This window comes from Callorhinus ursinus, unplaced genomic scaffold, assembly GCF_003265705.2.
Source record: "Callorhinus ursinus isolate GAN/ISIS: 27379988/994484 unplaced genomic scaffold, GSC_fseal_2.0 scaffold75, whole genome shotgun sequence".
Classification (NCBI taxonomy): domain Eukaryota; kingdom Metazoa; phylum Chordata; class Mammalia; order Carnivora; family Otariidae; genus Callorhinus; species Callorhinus ursinus.
In genome coordinates, this window is record NW_027397137.1 from 2,786,440 (window position 1) to 2,801,854 (window position 15,415).

Consider the following 15,415-nt stretch of genomic DNA (forward strand, 5'->3'; position numbering starts at 1 on the left):
TTTGCAACATGAAATTTTGATGAGGGAAGCTCCTTTGTTTTGCTTTCCGTGCAAATGTGTGAGAGTGCCAGTCCTCTTGTTTTCCGAGGAGCTGAATTCTTGTCCGTCAGTGTGGCTCACTATTTTACTTCGTTTGGGGGCAAATCTTGGTATGGTAGCTAGAATTGTAGGTACTTCCTTTATAGAAGGGAAACCACCAGAGCACCTTAATCAGACGAGGATATAAGATTGTTTGCCGTTTGGATACATGGCCCCCAAACGTTCCCTGTTTAATTTTCAAGCATATGTGTTTTGTAACATCATCGTAATATGAGGGTACTGATTCCAGTGAGGATTCACCTTCTGATTGTATGCTCCTCTATGTGACCTGTTGATATGCCGCCATATTTTTTCTCTTAACACCCGTAAATATTTTTCTTCTCAGGTCCTGGGTGGAATTGAGCCGAGTCTGTACAAAGGAGACATCTGGTATACCCCTATTAAGGAGGAGTGGTATTATCAGATAGAAATTCTCAAGTTGGAAATTGGAGGCCAGAGCCTTAATCTGGATTGCAGAGAGGTATTCACATTGTGATCTCTTTGTGTCTAGGTGCCTGGGTCACTTTACTACTAGAGTTGGGACCCAAATAGGAAATTAGAAGGTTCAGGGGCGCCTGGGTGGTGCAGACAGTTAAGCGTCTGACTCTTGGTTTTGGCTCAGATCATGATCTCAGGGTCCTGGGATGGAGCCCTGTGTTGGCTCTGAGCTCACGGGGAGTCTGCTTGGATTCTCTTCTTTCTCTGCCCGCACTACCCCCACCCCCCCGCCCCCCCGCCGCCACCAACGTGCACACTGTCTCTAAAATAAATAAATCTTAAAAATTAGAAGGTACGTTAACAAGATAAATCAAAGATTCATTACATTAAAAGTTACAGGGGCTTTTTGTATGAGAACAAACTCCTCCTTCCAGAAGACTTGCTTCCTTCCAGTCACTTGGCTTCATAGGGGAAAAATTAGCATAAAATGGTGTGTGTGAAGAGCACTGTCCAGCCCCTTTCACTGTTCTCCTGGGCCTGATGGTTCCTGGACTCTGTTTAAGAGGATGGAATAAGCAGGCTTCCATCAGTGCAAGGGAAAAAACGACTAGAAATAAGCAAAATGAAACTCAAAATAAACCACCAGCTTTATCTTCCATTCACGCCCCCCCGCTGCTCACCTCTCCCTCCGGGACAAGTGATACTCTGAAGAGCAGCGTGTCCCGACTGTCCTGACAGGAGGCAGACGTGCAGAGCTGGGGTGCCGCGTCACATAGGAGCCCCGTTCACACCCCGTCTGCATTGGGCTTACTTGCGGCCCTAATGGCGTTATGATGAGGACAGCTTGCGGGAGTCCGTCTCCCACAACGTCTGCAGGATGGTTTATAAAAACCGCCAGCATTTCATTCTATTCCTACTCCTTTCTCACGAACCATCCCTGTCCACCAAGGTGCCCATGTGCACAGATGCCTCTGAAACCCATCAGAGCTCGGGAGAGCGGTGTCCCCTCCCACTATGACAGTGTCCAGTCCTAAGGCCACAGAGCTGGGTTTATTGTCAGAGGCACTTAGTTGCCACTAAATCCAGTGGTAGAATCAAAGGGGAACGCCTATAATACAACACAAACTCTCGTGTGTGCACACGTGCAAGATGCTCTTCCTGAGTCCGGCTGTGGTTCCATCCTAAATGCAAGATGGGGTGTCTGTTAAAAAACTCCATCCTAATTAGCCCATTCGTGGGCTAATCGTTGATTCTGTAGGATCTGTATAAATGGTAATTAATGTGTCGTTTCAATCTGGAAAGACAAGGGGGTCTTCCCCCTTTGTTCTTGGGGGCTCCTCGACAGGAATGTCTGGGCACCTCCAAACGGGGAAATGTCTGCATGGGGAGAGCTGTTGATGTTGGTCACATCACTTCCCTTTCCTGGTCTCCGTCTCCTTATCTGGGAAGTGAGAATGTTGGGCTGGTGTCCCAGTTCCAAGACTGGGAAGTGAGTGGAGCTTCCGGTGAGGTACCACGGCTGCCTGAAGTTGTGGATGGCGGACCCACAGTGACAGCAGGCTGGAATCACATTGCATGTCACTCACGCCCTCTCCCCACCAACTCTCCTCTGTTCCAGTATAACGCGGACAAGGCCATCGTGGACAGTGGCACCACACTTCTGCGCCTGCCCCAGAAGGTGTTCAATGCAGTGGTTGAGGCCGTGGCCCGCACGTCTCTGGTGAGTCCTCAGGGTGCTGATAAATCCCGGAGAGCGCCAGGTCATGACCACTGTGTGCTCAACAGTCTTCATCTGCGGATTTTGAGGGGTTGCTTTTTTTTTTTTTTTTAACTATTACTTATTAAGTTCACAGCCTTACTCTTAACCAGCGAAGAATTTCTTCACGTTAACCTCAGGGAACTTGGATCTGGAGGTGCCACGCTGTTTAGTATTTCAAATAATAGTGTAGTGGATGTAGTACTTTTTTTTTTTTAATCTCAGAAAAAAAGCCTCTTGGTAACATTCTGTATTAAAGGAAATAGTGACCAATGAATATGTTCGTAGCCTTTAAAACAAGACACACGAACCCCAAATCATACTCTTTTTGGCCCTCATTCAGGCTGTGGTGGGATTCTAATTCTTCTGTAAAAGAATGTGATTCTCAGAAGACAAAGGTCAATCAGCCAGTATAATAATTATTAAAATCCTCCTCAAGAACAACATGCATTTTGGGGAAGTGGCTGACAGCATTCCAGTATGGCCCCAGCTTTCCAGTTGGTTCTGGGCACCAGGGTAGACCAAAGGCATTGACTGGGAAGACCACAGCTTCAGGGGTGAGATGGACCCGAATGGGGGCTGGTTTCTGCCGCTCACTAGCCGGGTGCCCGGGGCGGGAATTGGGCCCTCGGAGTCCCCATGTTCTCATCGCGGGGCTGTCGGGAGGGCTGGGGTACAGTGCGCCCCCCCCCCACAGCAGTGCTCTAGAAGGAGAAGCATCTAATGTCCCACTGCGGTTGCTGGTGCTCTTTGTTCGAACAGGAGAAACGTTTCTCTCCGCTTCTTGGGTGTTTTCATAAGCCTCCCTCTGTACAGGGCCAGCCTTGCAAGGTCTCCAAAAACCAGCGTCTCCTGTCCAAAGTCTTTATGCGGGTACTAACGCGGGCCTGACTGTCCCACAACTCCACTGGCCGAATTCAGAGAATGATGGGAAGATGCATAGTGGTGCTTTGTTACAGGTTCTAGCAGGAGCAGGGGAAGGAGGAAGGGGCTTTTGGTTGTCCTGAACCAAACTTCAGAGGTCTGAAACTGCTGTGGGAAGAGCAGCGGGTGAACTAAGAAAACGGACAGGAGCACTGAAAAAGAAGTAGCTCAGAGGCCCCTTTTTTGAGCTTGAAAGGACTTCAGGGCAGCAGTGGTCAAAAGCCAGAGGATAGCTCCTGTCTTGTCTCATATCTGCTGAATCAGAAAAAATGGCAAGGAAAGTTTTTAGTGCCCTAAATTCAGAATGCTGGCTGAAAATCAGACCATGCTTAAAATATGGAGCCATATGCTGATTTTCTTCAGTAGTGAAAATGTCCTCAGCAGACCTGACACGAGCATCTTCAGCCTGAGTATTCTGGGCTGCAAGTGTGTGAGGACCATCCCGCAGGGATGCTCAAGGCGTGCGGGCGAGCCTGGCTCGCCCTTGGCCAGCCACGCCTCTGCAGAGCCCGTGGGGTGTCGCAGCCCGTGGGTCGGCGGTGACTGACTTTGTAAGAAAACCACGAGGTAGAAGGAGTGGGATTATAGAATTTGTTTGCCTTATCTAAAATTAATCCTCTGATTTCAGAGCCTGTGTCAGGAAGGGGAGGACCCAGGCAGGTTCTCCGTCTTGGGCAAGAAAAGTCCAGCCAGGGCGGACAGGGTCCCTGTGTCCACGTGCCTGGACCAAAGATGGCCATGTTCTTTCTCACCCTTCGAGTAGCGTTTTTTTTCTGGTTAAGGGAATAACCTGGCTTTGGGGAATTAAATGCAGTGCATATGTTGGGCTCTGTCTCCTGGCCTGGTTTGTTCAGACGGGATTTTAGGAATGCATGGTTTTATAGGTCTGTATTTTGAAATGGAGTTGTGTACGTGGCAGAGACCCGGGCTCCCTCTCCTCACGGCTGCAGCACCCTTGGGCTCGGCCCAGCGCTCCCCCATCTGTAAAATCCAGACGCAGGGTGACACCTGCTTTAGGATGACTTCTGACTCTGACCTCTGTGATCTGAGGGTCAAAACTGTCCTCCAAGGACACGTGGCTTAGCCTCCGGGGAGGCCCTTGGACTCACTCACAGACGCCTCTTTCGAGGCAGGTGGTCCCCCATCCGATTCAGAGCTGTGCCCCTTAAGTGAGTTTCCAGGCCTGATCCCTCATCTGCAGATGGGAGCTGTCCACGGGCACTGATGTGGGGCTCCCTGTCCTGGCCCGCCCACCCTCACCTTAGTCCATCCTTATGTCCAGCAAATGACTGCCCCACTCTGTTGACTCCTCTGTCCTCTGATACATAGTTCAAATCGACTTAACTTTTACAAAAGGTGAAAACATATTAACGCCAACATCAGACATGTTACAAATCACTGACGGTTTCGTAATGGATGGTCCCTGTAATGGATGAAAACCCCGGGCCGTTTTCTCCCCACTGTCTGGTCCTGGAGGGAGGGACGGATGGACGGAGCAAGCTCGCACCTGCCGTGTGTGGCCCCGCAGCACACAGCACTCAGCGTTCATCCAGGGGTGCTCCGGTCCCGCAGTTGCCCTGCTTGGTCTCCGCACCATCCCGGCTCCCCTGACTTACCTTCCCTCCACTTCCGTAGCACCCTCCTTCCTCCCTCCTACGCCCTCTTCATGGGTGTGCCCTTTGCCCGCCCACCCAGGGCGGGTCCTGGGCCCCTCCCTTCTCCCTGTGTCCTCCCAAAAGAGACTCCCTCGTGCCACATCAGCACTTCCCACCCACCCTTCAGTGACTCTCGAGCGGGCCTGGCTAGACAGGGGTTTAGACGCAAGAACCAGTGGCCTCTGTGAATCCCATTTGGACTCCTAAATCACACCCGGCTTGCCACAAGGCTCAGATCTCCTGACACATGATCTCTGATGAAGACGCCAAGGCCACCAAGGTATTCTCTCTCGCCCATCTCCTGCTCCTTCCTGTCGGCCGCTCCGGCCTCCATGGCTGCCATCTGTCTTATGCAGTGAGGCAGCTTCCTTGCTCGGCCTGCCCTCCTTCAAATTCATCTCCTAGGGCTCCCTGGCCCTTAGGTCAGCTCAGCTCAGCTTCCTGGGGATGCTCATTGACAGTCGCCTCTTATTCCACGTCAGTACTCTCCTAGCTCCGCCCTATCATATACACTCCTAGCTCCGCCCCGTCCCCTGCTCACCCGGCCCCGCCCCATCCCCTGCTCACCCGGCCCCGCCCCATCCCCTGCTCACCCGGCCCCGCCCCATCCCCTGCTCACCCGGCCCCGCCCCATCCCCTGTTCTCCTAGCCTCGCCTCCGCCTCCGGGGCCCCGCCGCATGCCTTGCTCTCCTAGCTCCTCCGCATCTCATCCTTCCCTAGCTCCGCCTACCCATACACTCCTACTTCCATCACATACACTACCAGCAGGTGCAGGACAGGTCTGCTCAGGAAGCTTCCCTTGCTCTGGTGAGATAGTGGGAGTTACTTGTAGTTAATTTGAGGACTTAGCAACTAGTGGGCATGTGCAGGTGGTGTTGCTCATCGTCAGGTTCAGCAGACCCCTGTTGGGAGGCTCTGGTGGGCGCTCTGTTCTTGACTAATGTTAATTTTTCCCACAGCTATTTCCCAAGTCTCTCCTATGGGCTAGGTGTTAGAACTGTCCGGCGAGCTGACAATACATCTCTGTTCTTTGAGGACTCAGATTGTAGTGCAGGAAAGAGAATGTAAGCAGTTACACCCATAGATGTCACGTTACAGCTGCTACACGGTGAAAGACCAAGGGGGAGAGCTCTGTGGCAGGGTAATCAGCATGGTGGGGAGGGCTTCCTGGAAGGTGGCATCTGAGCTGATGTCCGGAGGAGGAGAAAGATATTCCAGAAGAGCAGAGAGCCCGCTCAGGGCTCTGCACCAGGAGGAAGAGCGCTGTGCTCGGAATTCAGAGGAGAGGTGAGGCCCAAAAGGGTCTGGAGGGCCACATGTCAGATGTATTCTCTCTTTTAAAGGGCCATTGCCCACTACTGAGACCTTGGGCACATTGCTTCACCTCTGTGTGCTCTGGTTTCCTCATTTACAATGTAGGGTGCGGGGGTGCCGCCCCTGGGCCGCTGGGGATTTTCGAGGATTAAAGTAATTAGTGCTGAAGGGGGTTTGCAGCGGTGCCTGGCACCAGTCGGTACTCTGCGTGCCTGCCTGATCTTGATAGCTGTGGATTTGTCATCACCGGTCCCCTTCCAGGGGACGGCTGGCTCCACCACGCTGTCCAAAGGAAACATTGTTTACCGCCGTGGGCATCTGGCGAGGTGATGAGGGGAGCTGGGAGCCGTTTCCTGTTGATGTGCCAGACTAGTCATGGCTTCTCACGTGATCTCGTTTTGTCCAGATTCCAGAATTCTCTGATGGTTTCTGGACTGGGTCCCAGCTGGCTTGCTGGACGAATTCTGAGACACCTTGGTCTTACTTCCCTAAAATCTCCATCTACCTGAGAGACGAGAACTCCAGCCAGTCGTTCCGTGTAACCATCCTGCCTCAGGTATGAACTGGGACCTGTGCTTTTCTCCTGGAACACGTACCACGCCGAAGTGAGGCGCTTCGTGCGTCATGCGCCTCTGTAGGTAGTGCATCGGTGTTAGGTCTGGCTTGCCACAGTGGTGCTGCGGAACAGCCGAGAAATCGGGCAGCCCTCATCAATGAGCCTGCACCCCTGCTCGAGCGTGCACCCCTGCTCTGGAGTCTAGGTGGGCCTGCTGCTCTCAGCACGCTGTGCGCACGGGGCCCAGGCAGCCCAGACCCCGGACTTGGGAAGTGGACCTACCTCCCAGCAGGAGAGGCCGGCTACGTGGTCCCATCCCAAGGGCCTGGCAACGGGGAAGGCCAAGGATGGAGGACATTTGTGCAGCACCCATCCCAGCACCAAAATACGTTCTTTTATTTTATTTATTCGTCTTAAAAGATTTTATTCATTTATTTGAGAGAAAGAACGAGAGAGCACAAGCAGGGGGAGCAGCAGAGGGAGAGGGAGAAGCAGACTCCCCGATGAGCAGGAAACCCGACAGGGGGCTCGATCTCAGGACCCCAGGACCATGACCCAAGCTGAAGGCAGATGCTTAACCAACTGAGCCACCCAGGTGCCCCCAAAATATGTTCTTTTAAAAAGGAGAATAAAACTGGACCCTCAGAGAGAGGAAGACCTCCTTTTGTTTTCCATATTCTGTAAGTCATCGGCTCCTTCCTCCTCCTGAGTTTCTAATCAAACAGAGCATGTTCTGCCCTGCTCCGTCATGCTTCTCACCTCCTCCCGGTTCCCGAGGTTCTCCGGTCCCCCCTTGCACCCCTCCGGGAACCTCCAGGTGCGCTCCGTGTAGCCCAGTCTCCTCCTTTCTGCCCTCAAAGCCATTGCCAGATGATCTCCCTAGGCGGCATCTTCCAGCCTGCCGTCCCTGCTGTGAGCCGTCAGTGAGTCCCCGCTTGGTGCACACCGATGTCCTTATTCCTTGTGGCTCTCCGGTCCTCACTGGACCCTTCCACGCCCTTGACCTGCCACTCACCGGTCAGTGTCCTCCCAGGCCTCGTGCTTGCTCACTCTCCTGACCTTTACTTCTGCCACCTCCCCGCCGCCAGAAATGCCCTCTCCACCCCCACTCCCTCTGCATATCCAGATTCTTCCCATCCTTCAAGATCCAACTCAAACAACCCCTCTTTTGTCGAACCTCTGCCGAGCAGAATAACCCATTTGTGAGCCTGCCCTTCAGACTCCTAACGCATGCTTCCTAGTCTACTCCTCCCGCAGGCAGTCACCCCTTTAGGGGGTATTTTATGCTGTTGCCTTTTTCGTTGGACTTTGGTTTGCTTTAAAAGCACACATACACACTTAGAGTTCCTCCTCAGTTAGGTTAATTCCTTGCAGAGGAGAACCACGAGATCGGAGATCCTTGCTCCTTCCCTGGCACGAGCGTGCAGTGGAGACTGGTGTGTAATCACTGTTTTTTTGGGAACAGACAGATCAATGTGCCTTTGTCGTGATTTGGTGACTTTGGGACAAAGGGTGGGATGGGGGATAGGGAAGGAGGAATGATTTCAGAAGTAAAAAGGAAGTGATAATGCTGCCTTTTCCCCTCTCCGCTTTACACGTGGGGACGTGCCTTCCAGGAATGGTGGGTTCCTGGGGAAGAGCCTGAGAGCCTCAAGAGAAAACACGGCTGGACAGAGGACCCGCTGACCGAGGCTTGGGTTACATGCTCAGCTCCGCCCCTGACTCAGCGCTGTAACGTGGAGCAGATCACTGAGCCCTTTCTCCATCTGTCCCTTTAACTATAAAGGGAGGAATCGTAATACTTGCCAAAGACATTTTCACTGCACACAGTGATATGTTTTCTGCATCTTTAAAATAATTGCTCTTTATGATGAAATTTTGGCCAGTCGAACAGCACGATTTGGACAGTGTTTCCTCAGTGTGGTTTGTAACTAAAGTCGAAGCCTAGCTTCAGGACAGAGGTGAGCGTGTAATCGTAAATAGATGGCGGGGCCGTTGGTTGGCAGAATCAGGGACTCGTTAAGATGCAGGAGAAAACAGGCACTCGGGGGAAAATCTACGACGTCCAGGGCGGGTAGTAACCGCCCGAGCTGCAAGGTGACTGGGGCTCAGCAGCTGGTTCCAGGACCGAGCGTGGCCCAGGGGCAGGAATATGACGAGGGAGGTTTAGGAGTGTTGCCTTTAATTTTTGTTACCTCTGCGTGAGAATCCAGTATTATTCTCACGAGACTGTAGATATTTTTTGGTTGACTTTGACAGGTTCACATTTTTGGTTCTTAAAAATCTGCTTCCCCTGCTGTTTTCCTGATTTCTTAACTCAACATTCCCGTTCCCTTTTCTTTCTGTTGCCTCCTTGGAAGAGGGCTTGGATGGGCAGTTGTGAACCGTCACTTGCCGATAACCTCACAGGCTCTGTGTGTCACTGACACAGCCCTCGGGGTCAGCGCTGGGGGCTCAGCTCCTAACACTGCAGCTCTGCCTGCCTGCCCCCCTCTCCCTAACGTTTAGGGCAATCGTCAGGGCTCCTTCCCCCCAAAGTTTGAGAATAGGGCCCGTGCCTAGGACCTTTCTGGCATCGGCAGGACTAGATGGGCATGTGCTTGCTGGTGCAGAAAAGAGTTGTGTCAAAGGCAATTACCTTAAATTTTGTCTGTCTGCGCTCTTTCCCAAAAACACATGGGCTGCATCTTTTTTGGCCCGTTGACAAAAGCAGCCCCCAACCCCAGCCCACAGGCAAATTCTGGTTTTCTTTTCCACATAACCCTAAAAATGTAAATAATTTCAGTCTACCACTGGTTGGTCTATTTGTGCTATTTTAGTTGAAGACAGACAGTTTATTCTGAGATCTAGCAATACTTCAGCTTTCCCCAGCTTGTTACAGCATCTACAGTCTGGAACTTTTATTGGCAGTCAGCTGGGACACACAAGGAGTAAAAGATACCAATTCGGTCTGCATATTTTTGCATCAATATCCTCAGTTACACGATAGGTGATAATTGATTGGGTTTTATTATAGAATTAGTTCCTTCAAAGGCCGGGGTGCATTGTGTGTGTGTGTCCACGTACTTTCCTAGGGCTTGCTTACAAACCCTTAGGTGAAGGTGCTGTGGCGGCGGGTCAGTGATCCCCTGCCTTTGCCTAATTTGAGTTGATCGTGAGAAGTTGTGTCTTTTGTTTGATGCTTATCGAGCTCAGCACCACTCATTCACATCACCTGCATTGATTGAAGCCCTCCTGGGCGCCTCCCCTACCCTCACAGCAGCCGAGGGGCCAGGAGCATAGCGGAGAACAGAATGAATGACTCCTTGCCTCGAAGCTGGGCTTGCAGGCAGGCAGACCAGTCGTGGAGGGTTCTGACTGCGGGCACAGTTTTGGACCCAGTAGCTGCTCCGTGTCTAGCCGTTGATGACGCCAGGGGCTGTCACAGCTCTGTCCTGGCTCACCCCCGCCCTGGCAGCCCCTCTCCCTCTCGCGGGCCGCTGCTGTCAAGGGCGCTGAAGTTCATCTTCCTCGGGTATCAGCTTGATCATGTTCTCTTTCTCTAGTACGACTTCTGGTTTCCTTTTCTGCCCAGACGTTAAATGGTGCTCCCGTGTTTCCCTCTCCTAGGGGCTGGTGCTCCGTCCCGCCCCTGTGCTGTGGTTAGCCTCCCGGCTGCACCCCTCCCTGCCGCACCCTCTAAAAATCCCCACCCACAGTGCCCCGGGCTCCCAGCCTTGCCCTCCGCAATCTTTCTTGTGCTTTTACCCCTAAATTAGGGCTGGTCAGTACTCACAAGGAAGTCCTTCTTCCTACTCATTTTTCCCTTTATTGCTTTTTTTTCCAGATGTTTGGTATTTTGTCTTCCTAAGCCGCTCTGTTCTTTTGGTTGCCTGCATTTGAAAACTTTGCTGTTAAAACACAAAGGGATTGTTCTCACCCAGGTGACACTGGTTTGCTCCTTGATTAAGTTTTGACTCGTTTCTTCGCAGACTCTCCCCCCGAGGACCTCAAGGGCCGTGTGTGTTGTGTTGATGGAACTTGCACAGCCCCTGGTCCTCCTCCTCATGGGAGCTTCCTACGAGGGGGTGCTGGGTCTCCTCCCTGTGACAGCTTCTGTCTCTCTGAGGAAATAAATCATCCTGCTTCCGCCCTGCTGCCTACTTTTAAGCTCTCTCTGGCAGAGGATGACAAAGACAGCATCCTGGGGCCAGTTAGGAGCATTGCAGTCTGGCAGGAGAGCAGAGGATGCTAATGGTCCGGAAGCCATGGGGATGCAGAGGAAGGCCTGCAGCCTCTTGTTATGGTTTTGGTTTCCATGTAGGGAAAGAGATCCTGGCCCGGGGCTCTAGGGCCTGAGGATGTGAGTGAATCACAGACCTACTGAAACAGAAGACTTTGAAAAAAAGCAGATTTGGGGAGCCTGTTGAGTGTGGCAAAGATCTGGCCGGAGGTCAAGATTTGGGCATCAGCATAGAGCCCTGGGGATGTGCTCAGGGCCCTGGGGCCACATGGGTCACCTGGGGTGCGGGTGGGGGCGATGGCCGCCCGGAGGCCGGAGCCTTGGCGTTCTCTGATGCTTACATTGAGGAAGGTAAAGTGAATCCTACACTGGCGCCTGAGAAGGAGCAGCCAGTGTTGGGAGGAAGACGAGACAGCGCTTTCTCAGAGGCCAAGGGAAGGAGGAGATTTGAGGGGGAGAGTTAGTTGGTCCACATCATGGTAGAGGGGCCTGTCCCACTCCACATTTACTCACCTGCCCCCTCCCTGGATGGGAAGCCTCAAGGGCGTGGGACTGTGTGTTGGTTGCTGGTACTGAGGCAGTATCTAGGCCATGCCACGTGCTGGATGGATGGATGGACGGAGGGATGGGTGTAGGGGTGCCCCTGTGTGTAGTTGCAGGCAACGCACGTGTTTTTATCACTTTCAGTAATGTTTATCACTGTTATCATGCTTATGATGTCATCCTTGGGTGGCAGGGACCCGGCAGGGTGATGTCACCTCCCCCTCCCCCTGCGTCGCCCCACGGCACCTGGGAGGGTTGGAACGCGCTGTGGCCTCAAGAGCTTTGTGATATTGCCGGATTCATGCTTTCCCCTGTCTGTGTGCTCTGTCCTCATAAATAGCTCTACATCCAGCCCATGATGGGGGCGGGCCTGAATTACGAATGTTACCGATTCGGCATTTCACCTTCCACGAATGCGCTGGTGATCGGTGCTACCGTAATGGAGGGCTTCTACGTGATCTTCGACAGAGCTCGGAAGAGGGTGGGCTTTGCAGCCAGCCCCTGTGCAGGTAAGCGATGCTCGCACTGGACGGGGAGCCCCAGCTGGAGTACTCGACGTCTGTTCACTGACTTGGGAGCAACTCTTGATGACGGGTCAGTTGCCTTTGGATTGTTTCCCACAGGCCCGTTATCTGTGGTCGGTCGTATCAGTAGGACGCAGGGCAGGATGCAGAGAGGAGCAAATGAGTCCCTCGTGTAAAACGTTTAGTCCCATGCTTGACACATGGCAAATGCGTGATCGATGTTAGTATGGTGGTTATTTCTCATGTTAAAGTTAAAATGGTATCTCACACCACAGAGTAAAGATAGGGGTCCTTGGGGAAGAATTACAGTTTTTTGACAGGAAAATTAAAATAAAGATTCATGGGTAAGCTGTGTATTTTTTTTTTCCATCAAAGCAGTCTGCATTGTGCAATAAGAAGTAAATGCCTATCATTGCTCTTTCTTGAAATCCTAAAATGATGAGATCAAGGAGTGTGTTTTCCTTCTAGAACCCCTTTGAAGAGCTGGTTTGGGGGTGAGTTAGCAGCATTGCTCTGTGAAGCTGAGCTTGAAGGTTGGGCCAGTGTTCAGGGAAACCACAGGAGAGAGGGCAGGAAAGGTGATGGGTGGGTAAACCCCCAAACTTGAAAATGGCTGTAGACGAACAGTTTGCTAGGATGGAGTGTCCACACAGCGCAAGGTTTACTGGGAGGGTCGGGTGCCTCCGGCAGAAAAGGCCAGTCCTAGACGTGGGTATGAGCTGGGATCGCTGGGGACGCGTGGCGAGCACGTGACCGGGCAGTGGGATTTCAGGGGACTGACAGATCCTGGCATGTGGGATTCAGAGTTGGCGGGTAACATGCCAATGGAGAGAAAAATTAAGCCCATGTGAGGCAGCAAGGAGGTGGGACAGGAGAAGACGAGAGGCTGTGGGTTGAGACATGGGTCCCCACGCGATGCGGGGAGGGAGGTGCGAATTTGAGGAAACACTCAGGATAGTGACCCACAGGCAGGAATGCTGGCTGATCCGGTCGCCCCGACCCTGACCGGCCCTTCACTGGGATCTAAAACCTGCGGAGAAGTCTGGGGGAGAGCCATGGAGATGGGGGGGGGGGTGGTTGTGCAGGCAAAATGTCAGATGATCTCAGTTGATTTATTCCAGAGGGAGACATTTCAGGTCTTATTTACTATGCGGCTTGCGGTGGTAAAATGCGAATCCTGGTAAATAAAGCAGGTCAGTCATGCCTCCTATCCTTGTTTGGACACACGGGCATTCCGGAGGGGCAAATAACACTTTGGAGAGTGGGAGGAGACGCCTATTAGAGGGAAAACTTACATGTGGGATATTAGTCCAACTCACGTGCTGCGTAAATAAAAGCACCCAACACCATGTACATACTTGATAGTTGCAAATCCCTTCTTAAGTGTTAACGCCGAGCTCTCTCGCTCCGCATTGGTGAACAGGCTTGGAATCCTTGGGGCCTGTCATTTTGTCATCTTTGTCGGCAGTGAATGTTTACCTCTCAGTGCATTAACTGTTTTTAGCCTGGGAGGTATCCCTGGAGAGACCTTCCTCTGTCTCCCAGCTGTGAGTATTTCACGTCTTGTAACCCAGAGAACTAAGCACTAAAGCAATTTTCCCCACAATTTCTGTTCTCTTGTTAAATACCATGAAAATAGAGGCTACTATGGCAACAGCCCTTATATCGTCCACTTAATACCGCAGAGCGCGTAATCACAGCGTCTCCTAAGTGAATTGCTGTTGGAAATAGTTTAATATTAAGTGTCTGCCAGCAAAGCAACATTCATCCCTGCCTTTCAGTGTGAATTCTTTGTTAGGTGTGCTTATAGAGGTTTTTTTGTTACTATTTAAAAAAAAAAAAAAGGCAGATTTAAGGTTTTGATACTTAAACATTTGATTTTACCAGCAGTGGGAATAGACAAGGATATGTCTCCTCTTCTGTGCAAACTGTTTAGCCATTAAAGTAATTACTTCCCTCCAAACTGCAAATTAGGAGCCAGACAGTGGTCTATAGCACTGTAATAAATGGAACAGGTACGCTGCCTTTTTTTTCTCTTTTAAAAGTGTTTATTTTTAATTTATCACATGCTTTAAAATAACAAAATGATTTAAGTCCTAGGAAGTCATGTGCTTTGGGCACACTTATGGAACACACAGATTTAACAAATGCTAACATTTTGTCGTATTTTCTTCAAAAATTTGTTACAGAAACAGAAAATAAATATAGCTTAAAGCCCCACCACCCTGCCTTGCCCAGAATGACCCTTTATCCTGAAACTGGGGTCGGTTCTTCTCATAATTACTACACACTTAAGATTTGGCTACATAGTTATAAGTGCCTTGGATTACTTGTCTTTTGCTTGGTGACAGTTTAGCCCCGCACCGTGTTTAGCAGCACTGTCTGACCTTGTGCAGGTGCTGAGGGTCAGGAATCGAGGAGCAGCTTAGCTGGGTGGTTCTGGGCTAGGGTCTCCCAGTGGGGTGGAGGGTCCCACTGGAAGCTCACTCAGTGTGGTACATGAGAGGAGCCCTCCTTTCTAAACCATTGGGACCTCCCGCCAGGCTTCGCTGAACATCCTTAAGATGAGCACCTGGTCACCCCGGAGCAAGTGATTCCAGAGAGTAAGAGTGCCACAGAGCACCCAGGCCACAGTCTTTTTGCACCCAATTTTGAAAGTGACATGCTATCACTTCTGCCCTGTTCCATTGGTTGCTCAGAACAACCCTGTCCCAGTGTGGGTAGGGATTACCCAAAAGGAAATACCAGCGAGCAGGGATCATTGGAGTCCCCTTAGAACCTGTCTCCTGTCTACCTATAAATAAGTAGAAGTACCATGTAACAAAACGTTGGTTGCTTGGTTGGTTGGGGTTTTGGTATTTTTACATGTATGTGAATGCTCTACAGTACTGTGCATATCCTTTTCCAGCCTGCTTGATTGCTCAGCATTCCACATTTACTGGATCTTTCCTGTTGATAGGAGTACTAGGTCACTCATTTTGACCGCTGTGTAGTATTCTATTGTATGAATATACCCAGATTATTTACCCAGTTCTGCCTTGATTACCATTTGGATTGTTTCTAATATTTGCAATCATAAACAGCACTGCAGTGAACATCTTTCTGCATGCTGTTGAGATCTTCCGAAAATGGAATTTCTAGGTGGTTTGGTATGCTGGTCCTCAGCATTACTGGCTACTGTCAGATTTGTCTTGGACCATCAGAATTACATAAGATTGTTAACTTGCGGGGCGCCTGGGTGGCTCAGTCATTAAGCGTCTGCCTTCAGCTCAGGGCATGATCCCAGGCTCCTGGGATCGAGCCCCGCGTCGGGCTCCCTGCTCCGCGGGAAGCCTGCTTCTCCCTCTCCCATTCCCCCTGCTTGTGTTCCTGCTCTTGCTCTCTCTCTCTCTCTCTCTCTGTCA

The 15,415-nt window shown here is 51.3% G+C and overlaps 1 protein-coding gene across 1 annotated transcript in view; it reads left to right on the top strand.

The window, feature by feature from the left end:
• The window catches only part of BACE2 (beta-secretase 2), a 90,668-nt gene that overhangs the window by 50,592 nt on the left and 24,661 nt on the right, over nt 1-15,415 (top strand). Inside the window, exons 5-8 of the mRNA XM_025863457.2 lie at nt 425-559; nt 2,135-2,236; nt 6,573-6,722; nt 11,828-11,996. Coding sequence (XP_025719242.1) covers nt 425-559; nt 2,135-2,236; nt 6,573-6,722; nt 11,828-11,996 — 556 coding nt within the window. The remainder of the gene's footprint in view (nt 1-424; nt 560-2,134; nt 2,237-6,572; nt 6,723-11,827; nt 11,997-15,415) is intronic.